At 57.8% G+C, this 14301-nt stretch overlaps 2 protein-coding genes across 13 annotated transcripts; one reads left to right on the plus strand and one right to left on the minus strand.

Annotated features, from left to right (window-relative positions):
• Positions 1 to 72: 72 nt before the first annotated feature.
• LOC139802566 (interleukin-20 receptor subunit alpha-like) lies at positions 73 to 5603 on the plus strand. Of its 11 annotated transcripts, none has more exons than XM_071757838.1 (8): positions 73 to 1600; positions 1824 to 1978; positions 2325 to 2445; positions 2558 to 2733; positions 2982 to 3160; positions 3558 to 3708; positions 3917 to 4038; positions 4230 to 5603. In XM_071757838.1, exons 2-8 carry the CDS (start codon positions 1924 to 1926, stop codon positions 5025 to 5027), a joined length of 1602 nt encoding a protein of 533 aa, XP_071613939.1. In that variant the 5' UTR covers positions 73 to 1600; positions 1824 to 1923; the 3' UTR covers positions 5028 to 5603. The 11 variants fall into 11 exon arrangements, with proteins under 11 accessions (XP_071613939.1, XP_071613940.1, XP_071613941.1 ...); XM_071757839.1 differs by having other exon boundaries at positions 73 to 577; XM_071757840.1 differs by having other exon boundaries at positions 73 to 1978; positions 4233 to 5603.
• A 1716-nt stretch (positions 5604 to 7319) lies between these two features.
• Positions 7320 to 14251, minus strand: LOC139802568 (chloride intracellular channel protein 2-like). 2 transcript variants are annotated; one of them, XM_071757849.1, is made up of 6 exons: positions 13764 to 14251; positions 10560 to 10669; positions 10348 to 10473; positions 9307 to 9413; positions 8943 to 9124; positions 7320 to 8814 (listed from the first exon to the last, which is right to left on the minus strand). In XM_071757849.1, exons 1-6 carry the CDS (start codon positions 13818 to 13820, stop codon positions 8746 to 8748), a joined length of 651 nt encoding a protein of 216 aa, XP_071613950.1. In that variant the 5' UTR covers positions 13821 to 14251; the 3' UTR covers positions 7320 to 8745. The 2 variants fall into 2 exon arrangements, with proteins under 2 accessions (XP_071613950.1, XP_071613949.1); XM_071757848.1 differs by having other exon boundaries at positions 7320 to 8791; positions 13764 to 14249.
• Positions 14252 to 14301: the final 50 nt, after the last annotated feature.

The following is a 14301-nucleotide window of genomic DNA, read 5'->3' on the forward strand; positions in this document are numbered from 1 at the left end:
CAGGGAGATGTTCCCTCAGCCATGGGATGTGCAGGGAACGGGTGCCAGGGCCGTAGTGCCAATGTTGGCCAGGGGGAAATTGCGTCTGGGGGGATGTCCTGGCCTCTGCCTGTCCTGCCACGTGTTTCCCCTGGTCCCTGCCTGATCCCTGTGCTGCTGACTATCCTGTGGGTGATACACGGGTGGTGAGGTGGGGAACATCCGTGATGCTGGGGCTGGCATCTCGCTGCTCACTGACAGAGGGCACTGCTGAGCCGACAAGGGTGTCTGGAGGCACCCGAAATGAGGAAGAAGATAAAATAATGCTGGCCTCAAAAAAACGCACCTAAGCTGTGCCGTCAGCATCTCCAGTCAGCTCCCAGTGTGGTGGCACAGAGGACGGGGCTCTCCCCAGCTGCAGGGAGCCTGGGAGCGGGACAGCCCCGGCGATGCTTCCAGAGAAGGCTCTGTGAGGCTGAGGGGCTGCTTAGCTGCTGGTAGTGACTGGTGGGGCATGGTGAGCTCAGCCAGTGCTGCTGTGGTGGCTCCAGGCAGTTCCTGGTGCTGTGGGGCTGGATGAGCAGCTGCGAGGACTAAGGTAGGGGGGACCTGGAGGCTCTGGGGTGGTGTGGCCGCAGGGGATGCAGAGGAGAAGGGTGTTTGATTGCTGCCAGGGTGGCTGCTAAACTGCTTTTTGAGAGACCACAAACAGGAGGGCTTGTCGGTTTTCCCCTCTGAACAAGGCAGGTGGTCCTAGGGTACCCCAGGGAGTCAACTTGCTGCTCTGCACCTCTAGGAGTCTGGAAAGAGTCCTGGGGACCCTTTTCCCTCCAGGGAGAATCTCCTGCCTGCTTTGCCTGGCTGGTGGCAGAGCCAGGAGGGCTCGTGCTGGTGTCAGGACGGGAAGATGCCCTAAAACCCACAGCCTGCACTTGGCTCTGGCATCGCAGAGGTTTCACCTCGGAACTTGGAGCCCGTGGTTTGCAGGTGCCTGTCTCTGCTTGTTTCCACTTCTGAATGCTTGCAAAGGAACAGAAAACCTAAGGAAAGCAGGTTATACAGACCTGCCAAGGCAGCTGCATTAGTAATGTTAATGCAGAGACAGGAAGAGCAAGAGGCAACAGTAGGACTGAACCAGCCCTAGGGATGCCCAGTCCAGACAGGGATGTGGTCACACCTGTCCACCTCAGGAGGTGGCTCTGGGTCACCCTCTTTGCTACAGGAAGCAATCCCACGACCAGGAGGTCAGTGTTGGCCTCACATCCCTTGCACCTCTCTTCCCCAGAGAGAAGGTTACCTCCACAGTCAGCAGGAACAGGGAAAAGGTTCCCTGGTAGCCAAGCGGTGGGTCAAGGCTGAGGTAAGGAGCTGCTGGCCAGGGTTTGGAGGGAGAAAGGAAGGAAGATGTGTGGAGGTGACACTGTGATACTGGCTCAGAGTCCCTCTGAGCTGTGCTGGGTTGTGGCCTTGCCACGGCTTACACGGCCCCAGGTCCCTTCTTAGGACACCCCAGGTGTGGAGGCAGCCGTACCCCGACCTGTGCCGGTCTGAGTTGGTGCAGGCTTGTCCTGGTGACACGGTGACACCTCGCTGCCTGTAGGGCAGGGAGACCCAGCTGGAGGTAGGTGCAGAGGAAAGTCTCAGCGGTACGTGGCACCTCTCTGCTGTCTCCATGGGCCACCGCATCCCGGAGGGCACCTGCCCCGCTGTCACCTCCCCACTCCTGGGGGCAGCAGGGGGTCCCAATGTCACGGCTGGACACAGCCTCCCTGTGCAGGGGTGCCTGCAGCGGCTGCCACTGGCAACAGCTTTGTGGGAAAAAAAAATACTTCCTCTCCTTCCAGGTCCCCGCTGCCGTTCGTGTTTGCGGTGGCAGAACCGGTCCGGCAGGCGGGTCCCAGGACGGCAGCGCAGGGCTGGGGCAGATGGCGGGGGCACGGCGGGATGAGCCCTGCCTTCAGCCTGCTCCTCGCCCTGGCCGGCTGCACCCTGCTCCGGGGTAAGTCCGGGGGTGGCTGCGCTGGAGGGGAAGCGTGGGGGTAACTCCTCCCGAGGAGGTGTCTGCAGGGAGGAGGAGACCAAGCGGCCTTCAAGGTGAGATGGGAAAGAAGCCCCCAAGGGCGGTGTCGGTGCCGTTCCCGGGTGCTCCACGGTGCGTGAGAGCTTGGTAGAATGCGGATGCTGAGCACAGCCCTGGCAGGGAGTCAGTGTTTGCCTCCCGGGGACTGAATCTAGGGATGGTACGGTGAGGGGGAGGCCCCACAATGTCTCGGCAAAGCAGGGAGACCCATGCAGCACGGCCAAGGGGTGACCAGCAGAGCCCCTTTCCTTCCCCCCCTTCCCAGGAAACCTGTTGCCTCCGCGGGATGTGAGGCTGGAGGCACAAAACTTCCATGTCCACCTGAGGTGGGAGCCTGGCCCTGATGCACCGAGTGGTGCCACGTACCAGGTGGAGTGGAGGAGAAGGTGAGCAGGGCAGGAGGAGGGGGCAGAGGGGGCTCGTCCCCCCAGCACTGGGCTGCTGTAGATGTAGGAAGGTGCCAAAAGGAAGAAATTTCTCTGTTTTCTCCCGGGGCAGAACCTCTCACTGGATCAAAGCACATGCCTGCTGGGGAAACAGCACCAGCTCCTCCTGGGCTTGTGAGCTGCATTTTGGCAACATCTATGATATCTACTGGGCAAGGGTGAGAGCAGTGGCCAGAGGCGAGCTGTCTGAGTGGGCCAGTTCCAGCGAGCTGCAGCCCTACAGAGACAGTAAGGACCAGGGAGCTTCTTCAGATGGGCTCCTGCTCTTCCTGGGGGGCAATGGGGATAGACATGCTTGGAGACGTCTGGTGGGATACAGTGGGAAATCATATGAAGATACTTTAAGAAAAGTGCTAGGAGCCCCAAATAGACGCAAGGGCTGGGGGCAAAGCTTCTGGAGAAGGAAGGGCTGGGGGAAGAAGAGCTTCATTTTCTTCCTGTGTTTTTTTTTTTTTTTTTTTCCCTCCTCTCTACAGCAGTCGTGGGCCCTCCCACATTGTCCTGGCTGCTCCAGGGCCAAATCCTCAGTGTAAATATCATCACCCCACTCACTCCCTACCGAAGCAGAGCTGGCACTTACAGGAGAGTTGACCGAGTGCTGCGGAAGCTGTGGTACCGGCTGCACCTGCACGAAGGGGAGGTGCTGGTCCAGGAGGTAAGTGGTGGGCTGGGCATGGCTCAGAGTTCACCAGACTCTCAAAGGCTCTCCTGGAGCAGCAGTGCCAGGTGGTGTGAGGTGCTTTGCACTCCTGATGCTGGGCTGGCAGATCTCTTTACTCTTCTAGCCTGTGTGAATAAGAAAATCCTGTAACAATTTGTATTCAGATGAAAGCATGCAGCAGATTACTGATTTAAAGAGATTTGATGATTTAACAAGATGCTCTGGGACCTTGACACTTCTTGGGGTGAAGAACCTGGTGCTGAGGGGCCAGGAGGGAGTGTTTATGCCCCACACCCCTGGGCAGGTGGGGTGCTGAGGCTGCATGGGGGAGTGGAGCAGTGCACAAACCCCAGCTCCAGCCTCTCTGGCCACACAACCCCTTTGCTTCTAGGTGTCCTGCAAGTGGAGTGGGGAGGGGGCACAGTGCACTGTGGGGCCCTTGAAGACCAGCACCCACTACTGCATCCGGACAGTGGCTGTGGACATGGCCAGGCAGAGCCGGGAGGCCGAGCAGTGCATGGTGACTCCACCAGACCCCACAGGTGAGAACTCTTGGCTTCTGCTTGTGGCACTTCCCCTTAACACCCTGCGGGGAATTTCCTTGGGGAGATGCTCTCACAATCCACATTGGGCTTGCCCAACATTTCTACTGTGAACATCCCAGCCTGCAGTGGGGGCTCTGGGGAGGCAAGCTGGGGCGATGTTGGCTGGGGTCCTTCCACCTCTCAGCCTTTTGTGACCTCCTGGCAGGCTTTCCCTGGTTCATCGTCCTGCTGAGTGTCATCTTCCCACTGCTGATCCTGGCTGGGCTCTGCTTCATCCAGCTGCACGTCTTCCCCAGCTCCTCGGAGACACACCTCCCAAAAACGCTTGTGAGTGATGCTGGTGGGATGCACCCACCAGCCGTGGATCACACAGGACAGGGTCTTGGGCAGTGTGTAGCCTGCAAGCACAGCCTTGGTGCCTCCTGTTTTAGGTGGTGGCTTTTGCTTGACTGCATGTCCATCTATGACAGCACAGCCCACCAGCTGTGGGAGCTGACTGCCGGTTGCCTGTTTCCCAGCAGGCTCTCCTGAACCAGGAGCTGAGTGTCACCAGGCAGGTGCCCACCCTTGAGCTCCAGGAAGACTCACTGTCCCTGTTCCTGCCATCCGTGTCCACATCCTGCAGGCCACCTGCAGCTGAGGAGCCAGCACCAACAGTCCAGCTGCTTCTTGGAGGAAGCCTTCACCAGGATGCAAGTGGCTACTGTGCCAATGGGTTTGGGCCAGGCTGTCACAAGGGAAGTAACCCATGCTGTACCCATGGCCAGGCGGGCCATGCCTTAGGTTCCCAGCTCTCATTGCAGCTGGAGAAGAATGGGGAGGCAGATGGAGATGATGTGCTGGAGCAGCCAGTGGGACCAGGCAAAGACAGCTGCACAGGTGACAGGGACTATAGAACATCCCAGGTGGGGCTCTCCCTGCACCCCCAACTTTACTTGAAGTGCCAGTGCCCAGCCCTGGGAGCAGGCATCTGCCTTCCTCTGCCTGCACCAGGCAGGAGCTTCATCCAGGAGGACACGCAGGAAGCCCTTGGCCTGGCAGGGTGTTGGGTCCCGCTCAGCTCCGTGAAGCTGCATGGCAGCAATGAAGAGGATGGAGGGCAGATTGTCCATGCCCTCCAGCCCCTGCACGGCCATGGGACTGAGCCACAACCGTGTGACAGCCTCGTGCAGCCAGGTGACAGCACCATGCTGCTGGGCCACCTGGAGCAAGCACCACTGAGCATCCCCAGCCTCTGCCAGCTGCCCCCCAGCACCCTGCAGGCAGCTGCCTTCTCGGGCTATGAGCTGCGTCCATGGGCTGACAGGGAGCCATAGCAGGCATGGGCACACTGGGAGCTGCTGCAGGCATCACAGCAGCAGGCAGAGCCAGGGGGGCTGCCTGGAGCTCCCGGCCATGCTGGCTGCGGCTCTGAGCTGCCTGTGCCTCACTGGGGATGGGGTTGGGGCAGGGCCTGGGCTGGCAAGCACCAGCACACTCCAGGCATGGCTGCCACAGGTGGCTGAGATCAGCATCTTCAGAGCCTCCCTCTGCAGGTTTTGTGCTCTTGAACCAAAGCTAAAGTCCCCAGAGTTGTATCTATTTATGCACCTGTATGTGTGTATATAAAATCACAGACTGGTTTGGGCTGGAAGGGACCGTATACACCATCTCCCACGAGACCCGACCCAACCTGGCCTTGAGCACTTCCAGAGAAGGGGGATATGTGTGAGTGCAGCATATATTCTAAGGACAATTTCTGTATATGCTCTCACATTTATATGTACATATGTAAATCTCTTTAATGAACGAGGAGGGGTGGAGGGGCTATGTTTGGGGTTTTTTCACTTGTCTGGAAATACTGATTGTGCACTGGAGCTGGTTTCGAAATAACACTAATTTATTATGGAGAAGTGGTTCCTGTGGTTGTTCTTTCTGTGTTACTCTCCTGCCTGAGCAGCACCTGGGAAGGGCACTAAGGAAAACCTGGAGTTTCCCTGTGAGAAAATTGCACCCGCAGCTGGTTTGTGTGGTGCTGTCAGGGCTCTTCAGCAGCCGCTGGGTACTTTTATCATTCCTTCTGCCGCGCTGGGGTAATTTCCTCGGGAGGAGCCCTGCCCTGCGGTTGTCTCTGGGATGTGTTGCCGAGGCTGTGCTTCAGCCAGGGCAGAGAGGGGGAACTCTGCCCCGGATGCCCCCGAGTGCCTCAGGCGAGTTCCTCACCTGCAGCAGGGACTCAGCCCGGCCCAGGGGATGTCCCTGTTCTGTGTGAAACAGGGCTGTTCGGGCAGGCGGGGGGAGAAATGAAGCCCAAAAAGGCCAGCAAAACTGTTTAGAGACAGAGTTTTAAGTCTTTAAACAGCAAAGGTATTTATTTTCGGATCCGGGGAAATACTTCATACTGCTTCAGTGGAAAGTTACAGGAATTAATCCCGTCAAGAGTTAACCCTGTCAGGGTCTTTCTCTGTTTCAGAAAAAAAAAAAAAAGGCAAAAGGCTCCTGACATTTTAAGATGGCATTTGAGCAGCTGAAGTTTGGGCGTGGACGTGAGAGAGTGGTTTGTTTTTTTTTTTTTTTTTGCTTCACCTCAGAGCTGCAATGCTCCCTGTGGGGGTGAGGTCCCGGCGTGCCCCAGGAGCTCTGCCAGTGCCCTGCACAGCTCAGAGCAGAGCCTGGACGGGGGGCACCCAGCTCCAGAGCACCTGCCAGGGCTGGCAGGACCCTGCCCCAGCTCAGCCCCTGCAGCAGGATGCTCTGCTGGGTCCTCAGCCACCCATCACACCCCGGAGCGTGGAGCTTGCCCACTGCTCCTCGGGCCGTGCCCTGAGGTGTTTGGTGCGGGGGTTGGCGGCAGCTCTGACTCACCCTGATGGGTGGCTCAGTCCTGGCTGCTCCCCGAGCTGCTGGGGGACTTCACAGCTTCTACCCCTACCAGATCAAAGCAATGAGAGGAATGCAGATGAAAACAGCTCTCTGTTAGAAATAGCAGGTTTAGGGCTATGCAAAAGGGTATTTCTTACTATTAATACTCGGAGAACTGAGCTGCTGGCCTCGAAAAGTATCAAAAAGTGGAAAACTGCTGTGCGTGGCCTAATGGGACTCTTGCAGCTGCCATATGGGAAACGTGGCACAAAAAACCATGAGGGGAGACATAGGGGCTCCTGAAATGAGGGGGGGACTTAAGTTCTAATATTTTGCAGGCTGCCAGAACCAAGGAAGATCTCTATGAGACAGCCATGGCACGCAGAGATGGACTGCAACACCCCCATGGCCCTGCCTTGTGCCCACCCATGCTCTGCCCACTCTGTCGCTGGGCCAGCAGGACAGGAGGAGGCTGGAGTCACTGTGGAGCTCACCAGGATGCGGGTGGGTGGACACTCTGGAAGCCCCAAAAGTTGGAGACTCCAGTGTAATGTGTTTGGAGCTTGTGCACAGGGAGGGCTGCAGGGCTTATGGCAACTCATTGGTTCAGCATGTGCAAGGCTGGGGTGGGTGGCAGGGAGGGGATGTGCTGGGTGGCAGAGACTGGGGACTGGAGCTCATCATGTGCTAAATCCCCAGAGGGTTTCCATGCTGGGGAAGATCCCTCCAGCACCCTCCAGGCCCACGCCCTGACAGGACACAAGCAATGCATATTAAAATAGAGTTTATTGCTGCTCTTAGTTTAAAACCAAACACAATCCAAAACCCATTAATAACAAAACCAGTCCCCAAACCCGGTGCTTTCAGAGGCAGGCTTGCAAGGACAGATCTTTTAGTGCAAAGAGGGAAGTGGCAGTGAGGGCTGAAGGGGGGGTCTGCTGCTCCCCTCTCCCCACAGAACTCACCATGCTCACTGTACAGTATTTTTTGCCCATGGGGCTGGCTGGGGAGGGCTGGCTGAATCCCTGTGCACTGGCTGGTGGTATTCGATGGGGGACAATGGGATGTCATGGCTGTGCAGAGGAGGCTTTGACTCCTCCTGCATCAGTGACACTGGATGGGAAGGCTCAACACTGAGCCAGGGAGCAGCAACCCTGCCCACATATCTCCTGCAGACACAGAGCTTTGCAAATGGCCCGTGAATGGGAACCAGACAGATGCCCTGGCCCATGCCTCCCTCTCCCAGTCAGGAACCTGAAGTACTGGTGGGGACCAGGGAGGGGGTGGTGGACATGGGGTGGACATGGTGCACATGGCAGCATCACCTGCAAGGGAGAGAGGGAGGGATGCCCTGACCATCAGCTCCCCCGTCCTCAGCCCCTCCCAAGTCACTGCACTCCTCCTTCCCTGCCCACAGCAGGTCCCAGCACTCTCACAGCAGGCATCATCCCCATCATCTTCCTGGCCCCATGTCTGATGGGGAGTTAGCCATGCTACAGCTCTATAGCAGGGAGAACAATTTGTCACTGCAATAACTATTAGGAGTGGAGCCTTTTGGGGTCTTCAGGTAGAACCTGGATGCCTTGGTGGAGGAGGGGATTTACCCATAGGCAGGTTGTGCAGAAGGGGGACCAGGTGAATTAAAAAGGCTCCAGCCCTGGTGAAGTGCTGGGACTCCCCGGGATGCCCCTTCCTCAGCATGGGGGCTGGCAGTGGAGCAGCTCCAGGAGAGTGGGCAGGTTCCACCACTGCTGCAGGAGGTGAGCACTTGGCTTTTCCCATGGCACATGTTCCCAGGCTGTGAGATCGGTGTTTGGGGAGTGAGGATGAAGCCACTGATGACACCACGCAGGGACAGTCCTCGGGATCAGCGCTGCCACGGCAAGGGGGGGGCTGCTGCCAGCCTGCAGAGGAGGAGCAGGGGGCTGTGAAGCAAGGCATGATTTCTGAAAGGCGGGGGGGTAGCACTGCCATAAACCCCCTCCAGTCCCTCCCTTGCCAGGGTCTGGGGGTGCCAGAGCTGTGGAGGTGGAGGTTCTGGGCTGGGGCCGTGCCACCAGCATGTCCCACAGCGGTGCTAGGTCATCTTCCTGGCCACGCTGGCATAGGTGTGCTCGATCTCCTCATCTGCAGGACACGTGTGGCTGAACTCATCGCAGGCGTAGGCGTTGTTGAGGTAGCGCCAGACACCCGTCATGTCCCCTGGGATCTCGAAGTCACGGTACTTCTTGGCTGCGATCTAGAGAGGGCAGGAGGACAAGGCTGGGAAATGGAGAAGATCTGGTCTCTGGCTTGGCAGAGGAACCCCCCAGCTCCCATCCCTATATCACCCCACCCATCACTCCCTCTTGGGGTGGGTGCCCTGACCCTGGCTGGGAAGCTGCTGTTACCTTGATGATGTGCAGTTTGGGCAGGAGGTTGCAGTCAGCCAATGTCAGGTGGTCTCCATCCAGGAATTTCCTCTGGGAGATGGTGATGTCCTCCACGCTGTCCTGGTCGATCTCCTCAGGGAGAGGGGTGTTCAGATAGACATCCAGCCGCTGAAACTCCCTCAGCAAAGCCTTCTCAAGATCTGGATGGGCAGGGAAAAAAACACTGTCAGCCCAGTGACCCAGGCTCTGCCTCCAGAGAGGTTTGGGGAGGGGGGCAGGCAGCAGGAGCCCTGGTGCCAGGATTTGCCCACAGACAAAAGCATCTCTCCCCCAGCCCAGAGTGGCAGGGCACAGCCCTGCAGCCCCTGCACACCCTTCTTACTGATATTGGCTTCCTTGCGTGGGTTCTTGATGTACGCTGAGAACTTGGCAAAGATGTCGCTCCCCACGTCAAAGGACTCCTTGTACTTGGGGCTCAGGTGTGGGTACCTTTAGAGAGCAGGGATGTCAGTGTGGGCAGGGATGGAGGCAGAGGTTCAGTGGTCCCCAGCTGTGTTATCTCCTGGGCCATGGTGCCTAGGACTGGTGCTGGAGGGTGCAGGTGATGTTCAGCTGGCTGTGGGAGACTTGAGTGACTGCTCCCACCACCCCGGGATCTGAGTTATCTTGGAGAAAGTCACAAAGCAGAAATTACAAGGTCTGGGGAGGCTGGAGGCAGCAGATCTGTGCCTGCAGCCCAGCTGGAGGACACACGTTGTCCCGCAGTGGGGTCTGGGGAAGCCCCTGTGACTTCTTCAGGGACAAGCTTGTGTTTGCTGATGTGTCCCAGGGCAGCTGCAAGGGCAAACACCTTAAGGAGCAGATGGAGAATGCTTTTGAAGCTTCCACTTTTGCTGGCAGTGGGGACCCTTACAGCTGCAGAGCACGGGGTGGGGTGGGTTGGGAGACGTGGGCTGTGTCGGGGGGGCAGCCCCTTGGGCAGCTGCAATGTTGCATTCGAGCAAAGGCGTTGGCTTTAGCTGAGCTGAGAGCACTGATATGAGGGGACAAAGGGGGGGATCTCGCATTCCCCTTCTGCCTTGACACCAACTGCCACAGCCAGCTGCAAACCCACAAGCTCCCGGGTGGTCCCTGCTCCCCCCAGCCCTGCCCACACCAAGGGACTGCTGCTTTTCCTCCCTTTGTTCCCCATCCCCTCACAGCCCCACCCACCATCTCCTGGGGGGGATGCAGCCCCCTGGCATCACACGCCCTGCCCCTGCAGAGCACAGCCAGAGGGGTGGCTGGGCAGCCAGCCCCCTCCCCGAGCTGCTCTTGGGCACCTCCTCACACCCTGCCTTGGTTTCCCAACCTGCTGAGCAGTACACAAGACTGCAGCCTGCCTGATGGCCACAAAAGGGGGAAGGAACAAGCTTGAAATTACATGGGTGGACACAGGGTCTGCTCCAGGAACTCCTCAATCTTAATGAAGTCTGTTTTCAGCTCCTTGTTGAACAGCAAGAAGGGCGGGTTGGTGCCCGGTGCTAAGTCTTTCAGCTCTTCAGGTTTCCTGGAGTGCAGAAAACAAGCGTGGTCACAGCCTGCAGCCTGTCCCACCCTGCTGCTGGCACAGGGCTGGGCTGTGGTGCCTCTCACCTGGCCATGTCCACTGTGGTGACGTTGAACTTGACCCCTTTGAGCCACAGCACCATGAAGAGGCGCTGGCAGAAGGGGCAGTTTCCGATGTTTTCTCCATCCAGACCAGCCTGCCGGGAATACAGAGAAACGAGGATTTAATCCACTGGCCAGGCTGGTCCAGCCCAGATGGGGAGATGGGGAGATGATGGAGTGGGTCTCAGGAGGAAGGCACATGGGGCTCTTAGCCCAGCACCCCAGCTCGGGTGCAGGATCCCTGCCCCAGCCATTGCCCTGGAAAACATCAGGGAGCTATCTCAGATCCTTCCCAGAAATGTGAGATAAAGCCAGAAGGAAGAGGGGAAGGACGCAGGGGAAGGAGGCTGAGGGTGACTGCTGAGGGCTGGGGAGGAAGGGAGGGTCCACTTGGCTGGAGAGGTCGGTGAGAAGGGAAATGTGCTCATGTTTGCCAGGAAAAAAGCAGTTTGTTTTCCTGTGCTGTTAGTGTCTGTCTCTGGGTTTGTTTGCATTTCATGAACCCAGACATGAGTTCCCTGGGCTGATGATGGCTGAAAAGCACCCAAGTAGCCGCCCTTGGCCTCATGGAGAAGGGGCCACGGGTGGTGGGGTTGTGCAGAGGTAGCCCCATGCTGGCATCCCACCCAGCATCAGTGGGGAACAGAGCCACTGTCAGCCCCTAAAGCTCCCCCCATGTGCAGACAGCCCTTCCAGCTCCTCTGCACGGACACAGCCATGGTGTCTCAGCACTCAGGGGGCTGCTCTGTGACCAGGATGGGATCAAACAGCAGTGGGGACATGGGAGAGCTTGGAAAACCTGCCTCAGCTCCATCAGGATCTCACCCAGATGATGCCCATCCAGCAATCCCAAGGGAAAGCAGCAGCAGGCAGGGTGAAGCCCATTTCCTTGCTTTGTAGTAGCTGAAAACATCCTTCACAAAAAGGCCTGAAACTCCTTTTGAGAACAGGGCAGGTTCCCCCAGTGCATGAAAGCTGGCACAGGCACTGCGCAGAGAAGGAAGTTGTGCCATGGTAGGAGAGGTAAAATGGCTCACAGGAAACTCAACTTCTCTAAGAAAATTAGCTGGTTCCTCAGCTGCACGTGAACCATGGTCCACAGCACACGTGGGAGCCCCAGCATGGCAGGGAGGAGCAGCATGGCTCACACCAGCTCCTTCACAGATGCTGAGACCTGTGCCTGGTAAGTGCTACCAGCCTGCACCTACAGGTGCTCAGAAACCTGTGGGCTCTCTGCTCAGCTTCTCCAGGAGAAATGCCTCAAACTCATCCTAAGGGAGGTGATGGTTTGCTTTTCCACTATGCCAACATCTTTCAGCCCTTCCAGAGGAAGAAAACTTACTTTTAACCAGTATTTCCTATGCTCAGCTGCCATGAAATGATGCTCCTGAGAAAGGAAACGGGAACTTAGAAAGTATTGGTATGCATTCTGGCACAGCACCTCCAGGGACGGGCAGGGGTTTATACCCAATTGAGGCCTCCTGTGGCTGCAGCAGGCATTAAAACCCAAAGTTACTGAGTAGTTCCTGTGGTTTCCCCCTCAGTGAAACAGTCAAAAATGTGGTGGGTGGAGGGATCTCTGCAGGTTTGGGGCACAGCTCAGTGCCCAGCAGAACCTGACCCCAGTCCCTACAGCCACCCCAAAAGTCGGGATGCAATCTGGGGGGCAGCTGAATGCCTCTAGGGGCTAGGGAGCAGAGCCTGGAGAGACCCCCAGCCAGGGGGACAATGCCGGCGGGTTGAGACATTGCAAGCCCTTTGGGCAATGCAGGAACTGTTTTGCACCTTCTTCATCCTCTCTGAGTTAACATCAGCACTTGCCAAGGGAGCTCTGGCTCCCTCCTTGACTTTTGGCAGGTCACAGTGGCAGCTGTGTCCCAGGCCCAGGTAGCGTGGGACAATGCCCACTGCAGTGGGGACCTTGGTCAGGCTGGGTCTTGGGTGGCAAGAGGAGACACAGCATCAATTTGTCTGTGAATAGAGGGGACAGAAGGGTTTTTTCGTGCTAAATTAAGGCATAGGGGAAGTCCTGGTGCCACTGCTGCTTTGTTTTCTGTTTCCCTTCCCTCTGAAAACCCCCTTGACTGTGCTGCTGCCATTGCAGGCACTTCAGAGTCACCTCTTCTCCCCAGACAGCCTGAGGAAAAAGGGGTGCTAAGAAGGGAATCCAAGACCCAACTTCCTTTCATCAAGAAAATATGCTTATCTGGATTTGGCTCAGCCAAGCTCAGTGCCTGGTAAGCACCACCATGGCCACAGCTATGGCAAAAGAATGGGGGACACCCCTCCCACAAAGCCCAGATCATCCTTTCCAACACATATTTCTAACTTAATTTTCCAACATGTATTTTCAGGGAAGCCTCTGGCCAGGCACCACCATCCTTTGGGTCACCAAGCTGCTCTAGGAGGAGAGGAGCGAAGGTCACAGAGCTGAGCAGCTGTGGGGGCACCACCTCAATGTGATGGCACAGGGAGGGAGGCATCATTCTCCCCCGGCCACTGTCACTTGGTAGTGTGTCCCGGGCCCTGCTGGCATCACTGTTGGCACAGCAGTTACCAGCTCCAGCTCCTCACTCTCTACACCCTGCATGTCAACTGCAGATATTTTAAACTCGAGTGCTAAACTGTTCCAGGGGAAGTGTTTGGAAAATTGCTTAATGGGGGAAAAAACACAACATTTCCAGTGAATAATCCCCCGGGGTGCTGTGCAAAGCCACCCCATCCTGCCCACATTTGGGCACTCCCGTGCTCCCCAGGCTCTCTCTGCTCCCTTTCGCAACCCCAGCTGGCATGAGAAGCTGAAGTGGCAGCTCTCAGCCCTCCTGCTCGCTGTTCCCTCGCTGTTCCCAGGCTGGGGCTCCTCTTACCCGGGTTTCGAGAGAGTTGTGTGTGCCCACCCATTTGTCACACCCGCTGTCAGCCCCGCTGTTCCCCGGGGGTACGCGATCACCCCAAGAACAGGGCATCTTCTGGGATGCTGGGTGTGACCCACCGAGCAGTTCCCGTGCCACTACCCGGTCCCCTCTTCTGGGCACCTTTCACAGTGAACAATCCCAAACTTGGCACCCATCTTCAGCCTCCCAAAACGTGAAGACACCCCTGAATTTCCTCAGTCTGCACCCAGCTGGAGCCAGGTGAGGATGAGCCTGCCGGGAACCACCAGCGAGCAACCGCCCGCCCCGAACCCACCTTCACGAAGAGCTCGATCTCCGGCTCCTTGGCGGCTTTGTGCTGCCGACTCTCCATCCCGGCAGCCTGGGGAGGGACAGCTGGCTGCTCACTGCTGTGCTGAATTGGTCCGTCGAATGCAGAGCACCGTCGGGGGAGGTTTTCGGAGGGCTGGCGGCTCGAAGAACTCGGCTGCGCCCGCACCTCACGCAGGGCTAGGGTTTGCCCTCTCCTTCCTTTTTGAAACGGGGAGGAGCGATGGGGTGTGCGCCGGGACCCGCGGGCGGGGAGGGGGAAACTGTGGGGCCTCCCAGCCGTGACTCAGCACGGGTCTATCTGGAGGTGTTCGTGGGTCCCCTCCAGTCTATCGCAGCCGCCCAGGCGCTTCTCCGGAGCGATGGCCCGGTGACCCGGGCGCTCCCAGCTGGGAGCAGGGCGGGGGGAGAGGGGGTTGTTTGCAGGGGAAGTGTCTTCCCCAGAGCTCTTCATGCTGCTCCATGCTGGTCGTGCCCATTCCCTGTCCTCCCACCCTGGTCTTGGCCCTTCCCCATCCTCCCAC

This window comes from Heliangelus exortis, chromosome 14 (genome assembly GCF_036169615.1).
Source record: "Heliangelus exortis chromosome 14, bHelExo1.hap1, whole genome shotgun sequence".
NCBI lineage: Eukaryota > Metazoa > Chordata > Aves > Apodiformes > Trochilidae > Heliangelus > Heliangelus exortis.